Below are 18,290 nucleotides of genomic sequence, written 5' to 3' on the forward strand. Positions count from 1 at the left end.
CACATAAAACAAAAAGCAATGACAAAATGCAGAATATGTAAAATAAACACATTTATGCTATGATTGGTTCAGAATGGGACCAACCCAGTTCCAGCAGCAACACACCAAGAATTCAACTCAGCTTTGCTTTTCTTGATGCAGTGTCAATTTTGAGAGTCTCTACTCACCTTGAACAGCTGCACTCCAATACAAGCAAACATGAACTGCAGCAGAGTTGTAACAATCATGATATTACCAATAGTTCTAATAGCCACAAAGACACATTGAACAACATGCTAGAAAGAAGGAAAAAAAAATATATTTTAATACAACTCGTTACTTAGTATCACAGAATACACACCATAAAAGTTTATTTTATCACAGTCAGATTATTTTTTTTAGATTAGTGGTTTCGTGTTGTCAGTATTTTACCCACTACCATAATTACACTTGTTTTTTAAATTTGTCCTTAAGTCTGTGGACAGACCCATCAACATCTACTACCTAAAAATTACGTAAGCACTATGGAAAAACAATTAAAATATTGCTCTGACATGTTGGTTCACAGCAAATATTACGGTCAAAATCTGCTCTCTGCAGCATTGGTGTTCCTCCACATATATACTGCTGTAACTGTGGGCAGAACTTGGTCTAGTATGTTTAAGAATCAGGAAATAATTTATGTCCTTGCCATGTCAACTTCTCTGGGCAATTTTTCTTGTGCAACAATTTTTAACCTGATACAGGACTGAAGAATCAGGCCAACAGAAATATAATTTAAAAAATAAAAATAAACACCTTAAGTCCTTTTGCTCTGTTTATTGCCCTTAGAGGCCTCAAGACTCTTAAAACTCTGAGGATCTTCACAACTGAGATAGCACTTGATCTAGGGGGAAAAAAAAGTTATTCTATTACTGTTAAGGTAACTGATTTTATTACTAAGAATAACAACGTTCTCGCAACTTCCTTATACATGAAATTTCAAAAAAGTCTCAAGATATATACACAAGATTTTTTAAAGTATTTCTTTATTGATCCTTTATTAATATTATAAAATAGTATCAATCTCATAAATACTGTAAGAATTCTTTTGATTTCTGAAGCAACTTGGGAATAAACAGCTCAGAAGCTTGTCTGACACTGTAATGCAGTTAAGTTTGGTCAGGAGCAAAATAGCCCCCAAAGTATTTTTCAGTGTTGACAATCTCTTTTGAAGACACTGTTTAAGTCCTGTAAATCAATTAATACTTTGATTTCCAAACACCTGGAGATGAAAAGATCTCAAATGACTCACATTCTCTTTAAGTAGCTAGGACTGCGTTTTGAAGAAATAATAGCAGACAGCCTTTTAAAGAACATCTTGTGAAACTGAAGGCTTGTGTAATACGTATTCTAGTAGAAGTAGAATACAAAGTGGGAAGCAGTTGATTGACACCCAGCCCTTGCTCTTTTCTAAATCACTAAGGGTTTCACAGATGATTTTAAATGAGGCACAACTGCTCAGTGAATAAATAAGCACGTTCAGACTCTTTTATTATGTTTAGCCTGATCCAAACAAAGCAAAAAAATCTCTTCACTACCACTTACAGTCCTGATTAATGTACAACTTCTCTCCCCTTCAAATACTGTCAAGTTACATATCCCAGTAAGTCAATGCTGAAAAAGCAAGCTCATAGAACTAGATTGTAGATGTGGCAATAGCACAAAAGAGGGTATATCAACCTCCTGAAGCTCCAGGAACTACTTGTTATACAATAGTGTCATGGTGCTCTTCCTTGTTCTCTTGGTAATAGTGGGAAGCAGTAGTTTCCAACCCGTATTAGTAATGAGTTACAACACTCTCCATATAAAGCGCTACCTCTTGCCAGTCCTAACCCTGAATACTGATACTGCACACCCACACACAACGGGGAAACAAAAGGAGCTGAAACACTGATTTCAGTATAAAACCCCAAAGTAAAAATAAATCATTCACAGTACTTACTGAATACCAAATGATACCAGAGAAACACCCACAACCAGCAAATCCAGCAAATTAAAATAATTCCTGCAGAAGGACCCTTTATGAAGGAATGCTCCAAAAGCTGTCATCTAAAAATAGAATTGTTACACGTTTAGTCTCTATTTCAATTAATTCAAGTTCACATTTAGGCTGTTTACAAGACACTTGCCTAGAGTGTGAATGCATACAGTATTATCTCACTTTCTAAAAGCAACTGAGATATAGAACAATCCTGCTATGTACATTAAATCTTTCATTTAAGTCATAAAAATTCTGCACAAGCAACAGCAGCAAACGTGTTAATTGTTTCTGATGTTAACAAATGTTATATTTTCTGTAAGAACTGATTAGGCTGAGGTGATTACACTGAATTGATTTGGCCTTTGTTAGAAAAATGACTACAGGAACCATAAAATTTCAATGCCTACTCAACTGTAAGGTCCAGATTCTGACTTCTAATCATTCATACTGTCTTGAGAATTGAAGAAGCTGAAAATGCATTGCAAAATACTGAGTCAAATCTGGTATAGAACCAGCACAAGGCTGCCATAAAGCAGCATTACACTGCTATTTGCCTTTGGCTTGCAGGAGACATGTTAAGGTTATGAGTGGGTATCTTGGAATAACCTGGAACAACCCATAGATTGTTTTGTATTATGTGTGGACAAGGGTCCCCAAGTTTTGCTGGTCTGTGGGGAATGTCAAACATTGCTCTCCCTGTTGGACTTTCTCTCCATTTTTTGCTTTCTGTGCCTAGATTAAGATGAAAGAAGCACACAAAGGATCTCTTGTGAAGCAACCTGCATGCATCATTTGCAGGTTTCACTAAGAGCCAGTGACAGAGGCTCTATTAATTATGGCTGCAGACAGAATCTGGGCAGATATTCTCAGGTATCGCAAAGCTGAATTTGACTCCTAAATCTATGAATTAGACCCTTACCATAACTGTGAGTAAGTACCAGTTAAAAAATACACAGGGGAATCCAGTGAAGCCATTCAAAGCATAGAATCTGCACTTGAGTAGAATTTTGCATGGGTTTTTCCATAGTTACAGATGAAGACTGAAATACTGAAACTGAAAACTTGAGATTAAAACAAGGATACCTTTGAAAAATACCTAGTAGTCAGTTCAGGCACGTCACTTTAGCCCCAGCCAGCAACTAATTCTAATTTCTTCAGTCTTAAGGTCCTCTTAAAAAGACCTGAGTATTCTCACTCATTGTTTTCCACATGTAAGAAAACTCAATGCCAGCCACAGAACATCTGATATTGACTGTCCATTTAAAACCCATAACTTTCTATTCTGTTCTGTTCCTCAAGATGGAGCAAAAAGATTTTATTTCCTTTTCTCTTGCAGCAGACCATTACATCTTTCAAGACTGTCCCACAATGTAGAACAGAGCTACCGACAATCGGCATCTCAGTCTACTGTGTCACTACTTGTGTGCACAAACTCGCAGGTCTTTTGCATGGAAAACCATCAGTGACAGTGAAAGCTACATATCTACAAAGGAATGTAAACTACAAAAGATGCATTTTTCTTGGAAGCCCTTCTCATTCTCATGTTAAACTGTCTTTTGTCATGATCAAAATACTACATGTTCCTCAAAACTAGAAGAATAAAAATCCTAAAGCTTTAACCTATGCCATGACATCAGAGATATAATATAGTTATATTATAAAATTTCCAATAAATTCTTTTCATTTACAGTTCTACAGAGTATGTCTAAACTTATTAAAATCAGTGAGAGTTGAACAGTAAAATAACCCTGAATATCAAACTTACATCTATCTAGAAATACTCATTCACACCGTAGTATGTTATCAGTTAGCAGCACACAAAGTTTCATGTAAAGACTCCCACAAAAGTAAAGATATATTGACCTAAAAATACAGGTGAAGTACCTCTCTCCCCATCTTTCTATGGAGGCTCAAATTTCAATCACTACAGATCCCAGCGGAAGCATTTGACTAAAACTCTCTATAGCAAATCATTCTATCCTTTGCACAGATCAAGACCGAAGCAAAGCCTAGAGTGGATTTGAGGTGGTGAGCGCTGTCACACGGCCTTCAGCGGAGCAGACGCTGCAGGACACTCACTGAGCTGAGCACCTGGGGCACCATCAGTGCCAGTCCTTTCCTCCTGCCTGTAATTACACACCAGTGGGGTCCGGTTTAAACAGTGCAGGATTAGTACAGCTGGGGCAAGGTTAAAAGCACCAGGCCCTAACCTGCCCTTTGATCTGATGTTTTCACATTTCCCAAGTACTGCAAACAGGATGGTAAACTGGTTTTCAATGCCATGTAGGGATTACATAAAAGAACTCTTACATGCTTTAAACCGATGTTGCAGCTTTTCTGTTATTCATATCCTCATTCATATACTCAATACCATAGAATATGGAAATCCTCATGTCTGCAGAGCAGTCAATAAGATAGAGCACAGGAAGACTCTCCACGTGCTTAAGAGTTACTCTGTTTTAATGCTTGGGTTTTGACATTTACAAGTTTCTTCGCTGCAGCCAATAATATTGCCTCTGGTTATCTTAATTTCAGTTTCATACACTTTTTGCCTGGAAATTAAGAAATGCTATTGTTCCTGCAGGTCTAGTCTTGAATATACACAGCTTCTATATGACTTGGATACGGTGGAGTGCACAGCACAAAACCCAGCACAGAAGATATGAAGGACTCCAGCCATAAGCAAGCAAAGCCAGTGTCTGAGACATGTTAGTAAAGCAGGCACTGTATATGTACATGTGTCATGTTCTGGTTGTCCCTTACATTTTGTATAGTACAATTTATTTTCCTTTATAAATACTTGTGAGTGCAATGCAGGGTAGAACTTCTGGAGAAAGTGGAGTCAGAAGCACCAACATTTTTGGCTATGACAGGGCTTCTTGTGTCTTTGAAATATTTTACAATGCCAGATTTCAGCAGCCCAAGCTCTAGAGCTTCCTACTTCCCTTGGATAACTCTTGAGTCACTCAGTGTCAGAATCTTTTGGGAGTCAGTAGGAATGTTGTTTTTCTAGAAACATCCAGTTATGCCTCTTTATGCCATGCTTTATAATTCCTCTGTCTCCTAGAGAAACACAGTTGGAACTGCAGGAGCTATCAACCTGCACCTCAGAGCATGTGGAATTTTACCGACTCTCTTCTACCACAGAAAAGGTGGCAACTTATTTTGTATGGCTTCTCAAATTCAGAGTTGGGAACTAGTTTTATCTGATGCTACAGTTCTTTTCAGTGCTTCATTCTTTCCTTTAGTTTGGCCTTTGCCTTGCAGCAAAAAAACTGGGTGTTTGTTTTACAATGCTACAAATGTTATAAGATTAATCAGTTCTATAGCAAGCTCCTCACCACTGAAAATGAGAAATAAGGGGATATATGTAAGTCTGGGAGAATATCTGCAAGCATAAAAATAGTCTACTACTTACAGTACAGCTTATCTTGTAAACAGCCCAAATATTGCATCAATTAGTATTAATCAAATTGCATTGTGAAGAGAATGCACAGCAATATGAGCAAAAGCTGGGAGAAGAGATTTTGTTAAGCTTAATCCTCAACTGGAAATGCAAAGTTTATGTACAGATTCTTAGTGTATCAGAAATTTTTAAGTGTATAGATCAGGGTTACTCAACCAAAAACTCGTGGCGAATATGCAAAGCATGAAACTTATAGGAATCATGTGTAAACCTCTGAAAAAATATTTCACAAATGCCCACCAAAAATTTTGATTTCTTTGTTCAGCATTTTCTTACATGTGAACCTAATTCTCAGTTGTATGGCTTCTTTGCCAGAGTAAGCCTCATACATCTAAAATCCGAGTAACCCCAATGGATATTCTTAATAATCAGTACACAAACTATACATTAAAATGCCAATTTTTGACTCATGCATGGGTAATACATTTAAGCAAGCATATTTATGCCTTTCTGTGTATTTAAATGTATGCCCAAGATATGCAAAGTATCTTAGTATATAGATAGACAAATGCAAGATATCTTGCAAGTCCTATTGCAAGAAAATAGTTATCTACTATTTTAGCTCTGTGAATATAGTTCAGCAAAAGAAATGAGAAATTACATGCTCCCTCCTTAAAACACCGATTATCTTTTTTGGAAATGTCAGAGCAAGGAGAAGGAAAAGCTCATGCGCAGTGAATTATTTTTCCCTTTTCTGACAACTGTGTTTAAAAAGGGTAAAAAATGAATTATTGAATTGATGTAATGATAAAAAATCAGCTTCTTCATGCACCCAATGGTAAAAAATAACCAATCAAAACTATGAGGAACTGTCAAATAAAAAAATCCTCTGGTTTAAAAAAGTTTAGCTTTGATCGCGTAGAGAAAAGGCGAAGAACACTTCCAGTGCCTTTTCTTGGCAGGTTACACACAAGGAAAATCCTTTTAAACAAACTTCCTTTAAAAACCTGTTACCTTCAAAATGATCTCAAATGTAAACATACTAGTGAAGACATAATCTGCATACCCTAGGATCTGGAAGGTAAACAAAAAGTTACAAACATTATTGCTAAAGCTGCTTTTGAGCTAACAAGGATCAATTAACAATGCATTACCTTTAACAGGATTTCAACAGTAAAGATGGCTGTGAAAGCATAGTCAAAGTAACCAAGTATCTGCAAGGTATAATATGTGCCACAGTAAGAAATCCATCTATTAATAATTTTTTACAATTTAGACCACATGCACAACAACAACTGAATTCATCTAAATAAGTAGATGGGAAATTTAGACAAAGGAGTTTAAAATTCCAGCCATTGTGCAACCATTTTTACTTACTCAAAAATTTATCAGATGTCACTGTGCTTAGACATTAGATTTCACCCCTAAAGAGTTAACAGGACCCAATAAGCAACACTTTCTTTCAATTCAGATTTTCCTCTATCAGCTTTCACAGGTACTTTCTTCAGCCTTTAGCAGAGATATAGAATCTTATAGAAGGAATAAATTCTTATTAAGTACTTTTTTGTTTTCCTACCAAAGTATTGCATCAAAAAATAGAACTTCAATGGATGCTTCTAGCTTGCACATCATTCTACATTCTGCTACATTATATTGTTCCTGTACAGACTGGGCTACAGTGTCACAACGCAAATTAACAAATAACTAAATTACTTAAAATCAGCACTACAACTCTTTTTTCTTGAACTTGGAAGACATAGCAGTAGGAAATTTAAAAGAACCCACAACAGTTGCACAGTGATATGCAAACTTTTAAAAAGACTGTGGATGTGATATTGACCTCACTACTGTTGACAGGAATACTGCCATGTATTTCAGTACAACCAAGATCTCACCCTGTCAAGGTGGTCTTATCGCTAGCACCTAATTTAGCAATTGACATGCATTGCAGTAGGGTACTAGTTTAGTTTCAAGGATCCGTCAATCCAACTAGCAAACAGTTGTGCACAGAAACATATTGCCTGCAGTTCAGCAACTAATAAAATGGAAAGGAGAAATAAAATAAAGAGACAACACAAAAAGAAAGTATTCCTATTAGATCACATAAAAGGAAGTATTTTTTTTTCCCTATGTTCAGTTGAAGATTACATCCTCTGTCCCTCGTTGTGGTTGAAAAAATAGGCAAATATTAAAGCCATTCAACACAGATTAATCAGTAAGGAATTAATTCTAGAGTTAGAAGAAAATATTTAAAGGCATTCCAGTTTGTAAACTTTCATTCCCTTGCTAAGCTGGCTGGCTGAAGGAATATGATCATTTAAGATAGTAAAAAGAAAAATATGCAGGTCTGGTGCATTTGTAAACATTTACGACGAAAGGGCAACACACATTTTACCTGTCTGTGTCCCAAATAGGAATAATGCTTTCAGTTACCACCACTATCCAGTTACATTTTCCTAGTACTCCTCTAGTTACAAAACCAATTATCAGCCCTTCAAGCCATTTCTACAATAACAATTTCAGGATTCCCCACCAGCTCTCTTTTTCTTATCTATTTCTGTGATTATTCCTAAGACTGCACTTGTCCAGTTTCGTAGATATGGGAAACACACAGCTCTACCAAATAGTACATGAAGAGTGTCTTTGTGCTTTAACCTCTTTTTACCTTTGAAGAAAGTTTTCGCCTTTTGGTTTTACTAATGTTACTGCAAAAAAAAGTTCAGAGACTGTCAACAGCCAAAAGAGGACTTTCAGAGGCTGCATCTACACTAGCAAGAACTAGAGGGATACAACCTCTGCTGACCTAGTAAGCCCATCTTTCCTGTAAGAGGTGGAAGAGTTTCTCTAACTCCATGGTAATCTCTACAGATCAGTTTATATCTAAGACAGGAGAGGCCTGTCAAAGTATCCCAGAAGTCCCCACAGACTATTAGCAAGATGCACTATCTTAGCTATTTCATACATAATCTAAACATGCACCACTCACAATAACATGAGAGGCTTGCTTCACCACTAACACAAGTGCAACAAGCACAAGACAAACATTAGTGGTCACGAGAGTGGATTTATTTTTGTTTCTCTGTCTAATAATTGTGCATTTCAGTAATAGGCAAGTCATTTACTACATTAAAAACTTAAAACAGGAATTTGTTTTCAGAGGACACAGATGTTTACTCACCACATAAACTACACTTACTGAATAATAGAGACATTTCTGAAGTTAATATTCTTACAAATATTTTGTTTATACAAGTATATCTAAAAAAGGATGCAAAAACACTTCCAAATTTTCAGGTTTGTATATAGGCAGAAATGGCATTTGACTCTGAATCAAAGCAAGAACTGGGCATGCTCTGATCCTCATCTTACATGTAAGTTTAGAAAAAAGGGAAACTTGTTTAGTTTCTGATATGGCCAATCAGGAATCCAAGGATCTTCAGGTCCTGTGTGGTAGTACTCAAACTCATTACTGTGGCCACACTAGCTTCTTTGAAAGCCGAGGTAATATCCTTACGAATCCATACACTCAGAGTGATACTCTGAGTTCCCCAAGACCATATAATAGCGTCAATGAAGGAGAAGAGAGAGCAGGTCAGAGTCTATTCCCAACATGTTATAAACAGTGGCAATTTTAACTGGCATTTTTAAACCAGTGTCAAACGCTGAGAGGCACTAAGAGTGATTCAGGAAATGCATGTCAGGTACACCAGCTGAAAATCATGAAAAAATATGAAAATTATAAAGATTATGTTCAGCTTGAGCATATTTTATTCTGATATTTTTATATCCAATGAAGGAAAACAATATGTACATAATAAATGGTTCTAACACTGTAATGTTCCATCAATAAAGTTACTTGCCCTTAAAGATATGTGGTTTTTAAAGCAAAAAAAAAATATAAATGTATAACTTGAAAAAGGAAAAGGAAAGTTTCTTAACTTGAAAATTAAAAGCCAGGCACTAGTCCCAAAGGACTGTTATCCTATGAGGATATATTTGTCTTCAGACATAAAAATGAAGGGCTTACATTATTTCGAAAAGAGTGGCTGCGAATTGGATCTTCTGCTGCTAGGGAAACACTGCTCAGCATGATGAAGACAAGGATAAGATTGGTAAAGATGTGGTGATTGATGAGTCTGTGGCATCCCACTCGAATTCTGAAGAAGAGATACAAAAATATACCATGTGTGCAAATGTAATTCAGCAGATGGCTAATATACAACATTTTCTATTACTCTGCGAACAGTGACAGAACAGAGCAACCATCAGCAGCTAAAAGCAGCGCAAATGCTGAAGCTATTGCCCTGATTTCTAAAAATGTAAATAATTCAAAATCCAATCCACCTGTAGTGAAGATGCATTTATGGAAGGAATCTGAGAGAGGATTTCCGAGTTTCTGTTGGTTTTGAATGGGTTATGAATGCCACTACAAGTTCCAGTGTTTGTACCACTGTGCACATACAGAGGTCAATGTCAAAAGGATCAATGCTAGATAGTAAGTAATTTCAGATCCCCAGTTTAATTTGATTCTTATTAAAGCTGTCAAAAATACTCATCTGGTGAGATGTGGCTTACGCTGCAGATCTCATCGTGCTACTTAGAGCCTCGGTCCAAATCAGAATCTCCTGTGAAGGTTTTCTTATAGAATTACAGGACAAGTGCATGTTGAAGTTTACAGAGCTGCTGAGTTTCAGCCACATAACATGAACTGGAACCATAGATATGCTTCGAGTCACTGAGCCCAAGGTTATCAGAAATGCTTTTGAGCACTTTGGTAGAGTAGGTCTGGGATTAAATTGGCAAAAAGGCAGGATCAGGTTCGTAACTGACTAACATTGAAGTTGTCTAAATTCTGCTGAAGAATCAGAAGGTTCTTGGGGAAAATTTGTTCTCCTGTTATATTAAGTAGATCATTTGAGTATAGTGTATCTTAGTTAAGTAAGACAGATGTTTTGGCCTGAGAATATGTAGCATTAGTTGAGGTCAAAAGCAATCTGACATGTTCAACAAATCTAATGTTTTTTGCATTCAGTATATGTGTTCTTAAAATTACTAGTTTAAATAGCTCTCTTTTCAGTTTGTTTGAAAATTCTGAACAGCTTTAGACAATCCATACAATGAATAAGATACAAGCACAAAACATTGTATCTTGATCATCACACTGTCTTCTAAACTTAACTATGACGATGTCTACCACTGAGAAGACAGTATTCTCCCATGCCAAATAACTGTTAAGCTCCGTTCTGCTCGTGAAATTGCTATATATAAATGTAACAGTTATGTTCAGTCTGTAGGAACTGAATTTAGTTCACTTCTTCACTTCCATCCAACAATCAGTAACAACTTTTACTGACTACTGAAGCTTGCTTTCTTCATCAGTGTAGAACTTCAAGTGCTCTGGAGCTAAACTGAGTGGTGAAAGATTTCAATTCTCCCCCAAATCCAACTATTATGGTTCTTGATTTTTTAAATCATTTGTCTTTATCTTCAGTGTTTGCTTGAATCTGGGAAAATGCTGTTACCCCAAGAGGAATATATACATCCTTTTTCCTACTTTTCTCTTTTTCTCTCTCTCATTTTCTGTTCTCCTTCTTCACCTGTACTCTCCACAAAGGTTACCAGGAATCCTATCTCATGTAGAAGATGCTCAGACCTTACATCACAGCTTCTATATTCAGTGACTAACATACTAAATAGCTAATATACATTAAAGGATACTTTTCAGACATGTGCAGGCTTGATAGATTATATGTATAAAATGCTATTTTCTTCAACAGTGGGAAGCAAATTAATATGTTTATCAAATTCTTTTCATTTACCATGTCATTCAGAGAATTTTAGGAGAGAAGCCAGTCTGTCTCCTGTTGAAGACACTGGAGTTCTATTCCTAACCTTACTGGAAGGAGGCCTGTTCCTTCACTGCTAAACCTTGATGGAGTAAACCAGTATTTTTCAAAATTATATTTACGGATTAGTGCTGCTGAAAATGAAGAAGGCACTCCCTTCAGGGATCGGTGTTATCTTCTCCTTCATATTTAGTTCTGATATTCTACGAGGACGTGGGCCTGCTGGTACCTCTGGTTCATCCTCCTCATCTTCTTCATCTTCACCTACTTTAAATTAAACACTTTTTTACTATAAAATAAAAAACATCGAGGTTTTGTTCTTAACAATATAAAAGCATGGGTGGTATTAAAATATATATGGTTTATAGGAAACAAATATTCATAGCATGGCTTAAAAAATCTATGAATCAATATGTGAACATCCATATAGTTCCCACAAGTTATATACAACTTTATGTGCATATATGGGTGTGTGCATAAGTGCCCTGAGTGCACTAACAGGCTTTACTGGCCTTGACTAGCCTCATTTGGGGACTCCACTCACAATCCCTGCACAGGGGCTCTGGAGCCCCACTTAAGCTCAGACCCTGACCGTCAGAGCTGTGTTGTAGGGGTGCTGAGCTCTGTGCACTGATTGAGCACTGAGTGCTCAAAAGGTAGGGCAGATTTCTGTAACAGGCATCCAGACAATCAGACAGAACTGTTTTTTAGGTAAGTATGTTCACTGGACTGGAAGAAGCTAAGACAAAATTGACCAAACATCAGTAGCCCTGGAATGTCCTTTTTCACCGTATGTTTCAGAAGAGTTTAGAATTTGCTGTCACCAGAGCCATCTTCGGGCTTACAGCATTAACTCTCATATGCTGTTTGTACTATCTAGGAAGCTGCAGGAAAAGATAATGCTTAGCAGCTTATAGGCTCATTTATCCACTGATAATAGAACACAACTTCACTGACTTCAAAGGAATTGATTCAGTGTTTAGCAAGACCAAGTTTAGGATATTTTAGCAAATAAACTTAAATGTGTTTGTCTTCTGGCTGGTATTCACATACCTGGTACATCACAGGGTGGATAGGGATCTTTATCCTCATCCTCTCCTTCTCCATATTCACCAATTGTAACCTACAGCAATGAAGGGGATGCACAAAAAGAAAAGTAAATTTAAATATAGCTTGGAGTATAAAGTTCAACAGAAAGCAAACCAAATCAGCCTCTGAAGTCAGGGAAGTGATCCTTATGCTTAGTCTGAGTTTTCTGAAACAAGGTAACTCTGAGAACAGAGGAGAGCTGACAGTTTAATACATATTTTTTAAATATGATTTTTCTATAGTATCCATATTCTTCTGGCTGTGTAGATCACAATGAGAATATAACCAACAGGCTTTGGTAAAAATTACCAAGAACATTTGAACATTCTACTAAGAATTTATCATTCGCTAATCTCTTCCATTGGATTTATCAGGCAAAATACCTACGGAGATCCTAAAATAACGTCATTTTTTTCCTAATGTTAACTATTTATGCTCTAAGAGCTTCCCTTCTCAGGATATCCTGAAATCAAAAGGATTTTCTGGATTAAGAGATTCTGTGAGGATGCAGAGCATCAGAACTAAGTTTCCTTTGCCTGGAAGAAATGTAGGAATGATGGGTTAATAAAGAAATTGTACAATGCACAGTAGTCTGGAAAAGTACTCCCTAGCAAAATTAGTAAAACTGCTTCTTAGAAAATACAAAATTTTTAGAATAAACACCTTACTATCCTTGGGCTTCTTTTGGTCACCTTCTGACTTCTCACTTTTTTTATTTTCCAGACTCTCTTTTCTACAAAACAATACAATAAAAATTACAAAGCATGTCATGTCAACACAGAAGATTATAAGTGAACTATACACATTCTATGCAAAGTTAAGAGAGCATACCTAAAAGCATATAGTAGAATATTTGAAATTATTTGCACAGCTGCAGGTGTCAGAGCAACAAAATCTATTGCATTTGAATGCAATGATCCATTTAAAAGATCATCATTTTGAATATAATTCCAGAAGCTAATCCCTAAAAAAATTCAATGCATGATCATTACTCCTTTCTAGAGGGATAAACTGTGCCCTTGGACTCGTACAAACAACATGCATTTACTTCAATAGGCCTGCACTGATTTCAAAGGAAGATTTTCTCCATGTCTATATAAGGCTTAGAGAACTGATTCCACAGGGAGTTGTGCACTGACAACAACAGATACATTCTTGTTCTACTTGCATAATACATCCTACAATTGCAATGTTTAAAAGTCAGTTGGCCTATCATTATGTCTTTAATTCACCCCATTTTCCCAACTGCTACCCAGATTTTATCTAAAACCATACTAATTGGGTCTTATTTTAATGTCTAGGTGAACTCTTCCATTTTTTTCCCCGAGTCCAATAAATTCTGCAGATGGTAAAGACATTTATATCAAATAAAGAAAATCCTTACGAAAGATTTCAGTACCCTCCTCCTTCCCTTTCCTGCTTATTCAACATGCCCATACTATTTTACCTTGCATTCTTTTTCCTTTCCTTTTCTTCAGCTTCTTCTTTCTGAGCTGTATTTAGACTCTCAGCGTCTGCCAAGTTATCCACAGCAATGGCCAAGAAGACATTTAGCAAGATATCTATTTCAAATCATTTTAAGGACATTATGCCTTACTATACTTTTTCATTTATTATCAGCATAAACACTGACAATGTGAGAGACATAAAAAGCATGTTCCCAACCTACAGTGTAGAGATTTGTGATGCTGGAGTGTAGTGCAAATAATACTCATTTAATGGACTAGATTAATACCGGGTATCAAATGAACAGAGATCCATTAGGGTCACCAATTTTAAAACAGCAGAATATTTGACATATTTTTAAAATAAATGAAATTTAACTTTATGCTAGCCTGAGCAAGTTTCAAACATGAAACACTGTCCATTAAAAGTGAAGATTGTTCAGGCATTTTGAAAAATTTATTTTTATAAAGCACTATCTTCTGTGTCTACAACAACCTATATCAAATTCTGAACTTCAGTCCATATCAGTTAAGTACAAACACCGATACGAGTACTGTATAGTACAGAAAATAGAATGGTTTTGCCCTTTCATCACCTCCTGATCTTTTAAGAACTTCTGAGAATAACACTAGTTTCTGTTGCTACACGAGGCCAAGGAAGTGTTTCCAGTACACTAAAGGCAGGGAAGGGAAATGCTTCAGGAGACTTAATCCTAACTGACTCAACATTTCTCCACGCAGATTTCTCTCATCTGGTCCCTGCACTATACAGTGGATCACTGACTCCACTGTCAGTGTGTGTCAGAATTAACAGGGCTATAACAAGCTTCAAAAGGATGAATGGGAAATTACTGCCATAGAGATTAGACTACATCCATGCATTTTCAGAGGGAGAGATGTCAAACAGAGACAAGCAGGTAGAATAAGGTGTTTTCTCACTAACGGAAGAAAGAAAAAATTCTCTGGTTTCTGCCATTGTGGTGGCTGGAGATGGACTTGGAGATCGCTGGAGTCTCATTCATTAGGGAACGAGTGTACAAAGAAAAGTCTATTTAAAGGACTTAGCACATGCAGAAAGCACTAGCATGTCCACTGCCATTTACTCCCTCCTAGAGAAATTCTGCATATGTCCCTGGCACCCAGCCCCATTTGGAGATGTTTCCAGTGAGTGCAAAGGATACAGTTACCACAGATGAAGAGGATAATGAAATATATACAGACTATCATGCCTGACGATGATGGGCCACCATATGCCATTATGCCATCATACATAACAGCATTCCAGTCTTCACCTGTTAGAATCTAAGAAGCAGATATACTATTAGTAACTCAACATCAAAAAGAGCAATAGAGAAATACGTTTCCTCTGACCACAATACACAATAAGGTTAACCTTCTGTTTTCATGCGTTGTTTTAAAATTTCCATTTAAATAAGCATCTCCTGAAAGCTTGGGTTTAACTCTACCAGCTTTTATTTTATACTACGCATTTATATCACTGAACTTCAAAGGCAAAAATAATGAAAATAGAAGCCTATAATTTTATTGATTTTTGGCATGCAAATGTAAGAGCCCTGATTTTCAGTAACGTCATGTATGTAGTAAATGCCTGCAAATGTTAATCACTCTTGAAAATCAAGTCAGTGTATGTTCGAAGGTTCTCTTTTTTTGAAACAGTGGCCACAAATCTTTTCCAGTGTATACCGTTTGTTAGTCCTGCAAATTGATCTACTCAATTTCAGTTTTAACGGGGACTGGCCACCTTAACATAAATTATACAATACATGTACCACACACATACACTACTGCTGTAGTTTCTGAAATGGTAGCTATTTTAAACTGAATGGAGCCAAACGCTGTGGGAGAATTACATGATTTTCTTATTGGCTATTGTTTCACATAATTTCACTGAAGTCTGAAAGAATTTTAGAGAAATCTGTTGATTAGTTAAAAGGATAGTTTACAATGAGGCAACTCCACTTTTTCTGTACTATGACAAGAATTCCGAGTACCACAATGCAGGTTATAGGGGCACTTTATACATTTCTAAGTAACTTCTTAAAAATTATCAGTTCTACCCTGAGAAAACACGTAATACTGACTCTCCCTCTAAGTAACTAAGTGGTTGTTCAAGAAAATTACATGCATGCCAATTTCTGAAATTCATATTTGGAGAGCTAAACTTATCAAGCTGATTTTCATAGTTGCTGAGTACCCAACAGGTTGGTTGCTCCTAAGTGTATTCTGAAACTGAAGGAAGCCTAATTCCTTTGAAAATGAGGCAGCCTAAAACCTGAATAAAGTCCAACTCAGCTGAGTTTTAAAGTAGAGCCGTAATGTTTTAAAGGGGCAATGTCAGGTCAAATGTGGACACTTTTCCTCTTAAGGAAATTTCTCATTAAGATTTCCTTATTTAAAATTACATGGAAAGATTTTTTGCTTGCTCTGGGCAGCTACCAGATGAAACTTCTACCAAAGACACAGGAAGCTGGCACAAAGTTGAATCTTGCAAGGTCAGCTTTAAACACTGACCTACAATGTCTGAAACCAAACATTGTGGTAGTGTACAAAGCTGAATGTGAGAATGGCTAGAAAGATGAAAAAAAATTAGTCTAATTCCAGTATCCAAATTGGGAAAAAAATCAAAAAAAGGATCATAAAATAGCGAAAAGTAAACTGTAAATATGGCCCTATCTTTTCACAAGTAACAGACAAACTGCTTATTAAAATTTTAACAAACCTGACAGTGTCTCTTTAAAGAAATTCATACTTATTTTTACATTATAGTAAGTCATATGACTCATACGCACTCTTATAATGCTTCTCATTTTTTCCTGCTTGGGAACAGCTGAACTTTTATATGGCTAATAAAGTTAAAGAAAATAATTTGATTAAAATAAAAATAACATTCCGCCTCTTTTTCTAGTCATGTATTTGATGGACAAAGTAGACTTAATTTTGTGAAGTAATATGACAGCTATGTTGCATAGATAGATCAAATAAGACATGAAACAAATGGTACAAATGGTGCAGAGTTACCAGAGTACTGAATTCAATGAGCAGAATGCTACTTAAAGTAAACTGAATAAATAGTATTCATGATTTTATTTTCAGGCAACATGATCACTTAAACAGTTTTGTTGACCATCAAAGGTAAAATGTTTCATACGGGATGAAAGAAAGTTACCTGGAATACAGTTAAAAGAGCTTGTGGAAAATTATCGAAGGTGCTCCGTTTTGTTTGAGTTTCATCAAAATTAAATTTGCCTCCAAACAGCTGCATTCCAAGCAACGAGAAGATTATGATGAAGAGGAAAAGCAGAAGCAACAGTGAAGCAATGGACTTCATTGAGTTTAACAAGGATGCTACCAAGTTGCTCAGGGATGCCCAGTGCCTATAAATTAAAATGCGTGTGTTAACACACACCAAAAAAACTCCAAACAAAACAGTAAAAGAGCAGCGCATGATGAAGTATTACAAAAGAATTGCTGATCACCCTTCAGCTATCCCTAAAGTTAGCAGTATTAATTAATCTTACCTTGTTACTTTAAAAATACGCAGGAGACGAACACAGCGAAACACTGAAATTCCAAGAGGTGACATAATTTCCAACTCCACCAAAATGGTTTCAACAATGCCACCACAAACAACGAAGCAATCAAAGCGGTTAAAAAGAGAAACAAAATAAGCCTGTAGGCCCAGGCTGTACATCTTTACTAACATTTCACAGGTGAATAAAGCCAGAAGAACTTTATTTGCGATATCTGGAACAAAATATAACAAGAAAAAAAAAAAAAAAAGAAGATATTCCTGAATCGTCTCATAGATTCCACTTTTATTTTAACATATTGGTGCTATACTTTATATACTAGTTCGCAGCCTTTTGCTTAAGAAGGAAGTACTGGGTTTTTATGTTGGACTGCATTTCATGCCTAAATGGCAAAAGTTACACAAGGATGTAAAGCTTCCTGCCACTTATAAACTATTCATCTTTCCAATCCATTGTGCAGTTCATGGCTGCTCAACTCACAGCTTGAGTCCACACTGTAACTTAAGCAACACAGCCCACAGCATGTTCTGCTGTGCCAGTTACCATTTCCTTCCTCATCTTTCAAGTATGGTTTAACAATAAAACTACAGGTATTTACAATTCAGCATTATCAGTTTTTTGCTGGTATGCCATTGAGCTGTTACAGTTGTGGAAATCAAATACATTCAGTCATTTCTTGTATCTCCCTTTGGCTGGGTTGAATATCCTTCAGGACAGCAAACAACAAAATAGCAAAGTACAAAAGTAGCCACTGATAGAATGCAAGTATCCATAGTCAAAAACAGGACAAATAACTTTTGATTGTACCTTGGATCTGGGTCAGCCAGTCAGGTTGATTATAATGCTCCGATGAGATAGTTAATGTGTTCAGAAAGACCAAGACAATAACAAGCCAATAAAATGTGACAGATTTTACGGCAGGGCTTCCTTTCTTTTGTGTTAATCTATTTG

At 36.3% G+C, this 18,290-nt stretch overlaps 1 protein-coding gene across 1 annotated transcript in view; it reads right to left on the minus strand.

The window, feature by feature from the left end:
* Positions 1-18,290, minus strand: part of CACNA1D (calcium channel, voltage-dependent, L type, alpha 1D subunit) — a gene marked incomplete at its 5' end in the record, with an annotated part of 129,008 nt that overhangs the window by 62,902 nt on the left and 47,816 nt on the right. The window contains 13 exon segments of the mRNA XM_009700033.1: positions 106-275; positions 778-865; positions 1,964-2,070; positions 6,423-6,482; positions 9,436-9,565; positions 11,377-11,521; positions 12,308-12,377; positions 13,007-13,076; positions 13,791-13,905; positions 14,970-15,090; positions 16,976-17,183; positions 17,328-17,553; positions 18,147-18,241. Of these exon segments, the coding sequence (XP_009698335.1) occupies positions 106-275; positions 778-865; positions 1,964-2,070; positions 6,423-6,482; positions 9,436-9,565; positions 11,377-11,521; positions 12,308-12,377; positions 13,007-13,076; positions 13,791-13,905; positions 14,970-15,090; positions 16,976-17,183; positions 17,328-17,553; positions 18,147-18,241 (1,605 nt within the window).

Source organism: Cariama cristata, unplaced genomic scaffold (genome assembly GCF_000690535.1).
Source record: "Cariama cristata isolate BGI_N322 unplaced genomic scaffold, ASM69053v1 scaffold18025, whole genome shotgun sequence".
Taxonomy (NCBI): domain Eukaryota; kingdom Metazoa; phylum Chordata; class Aves; order Cariamiformes; family Cariamidae; genus Cariama; species Cariama cristata.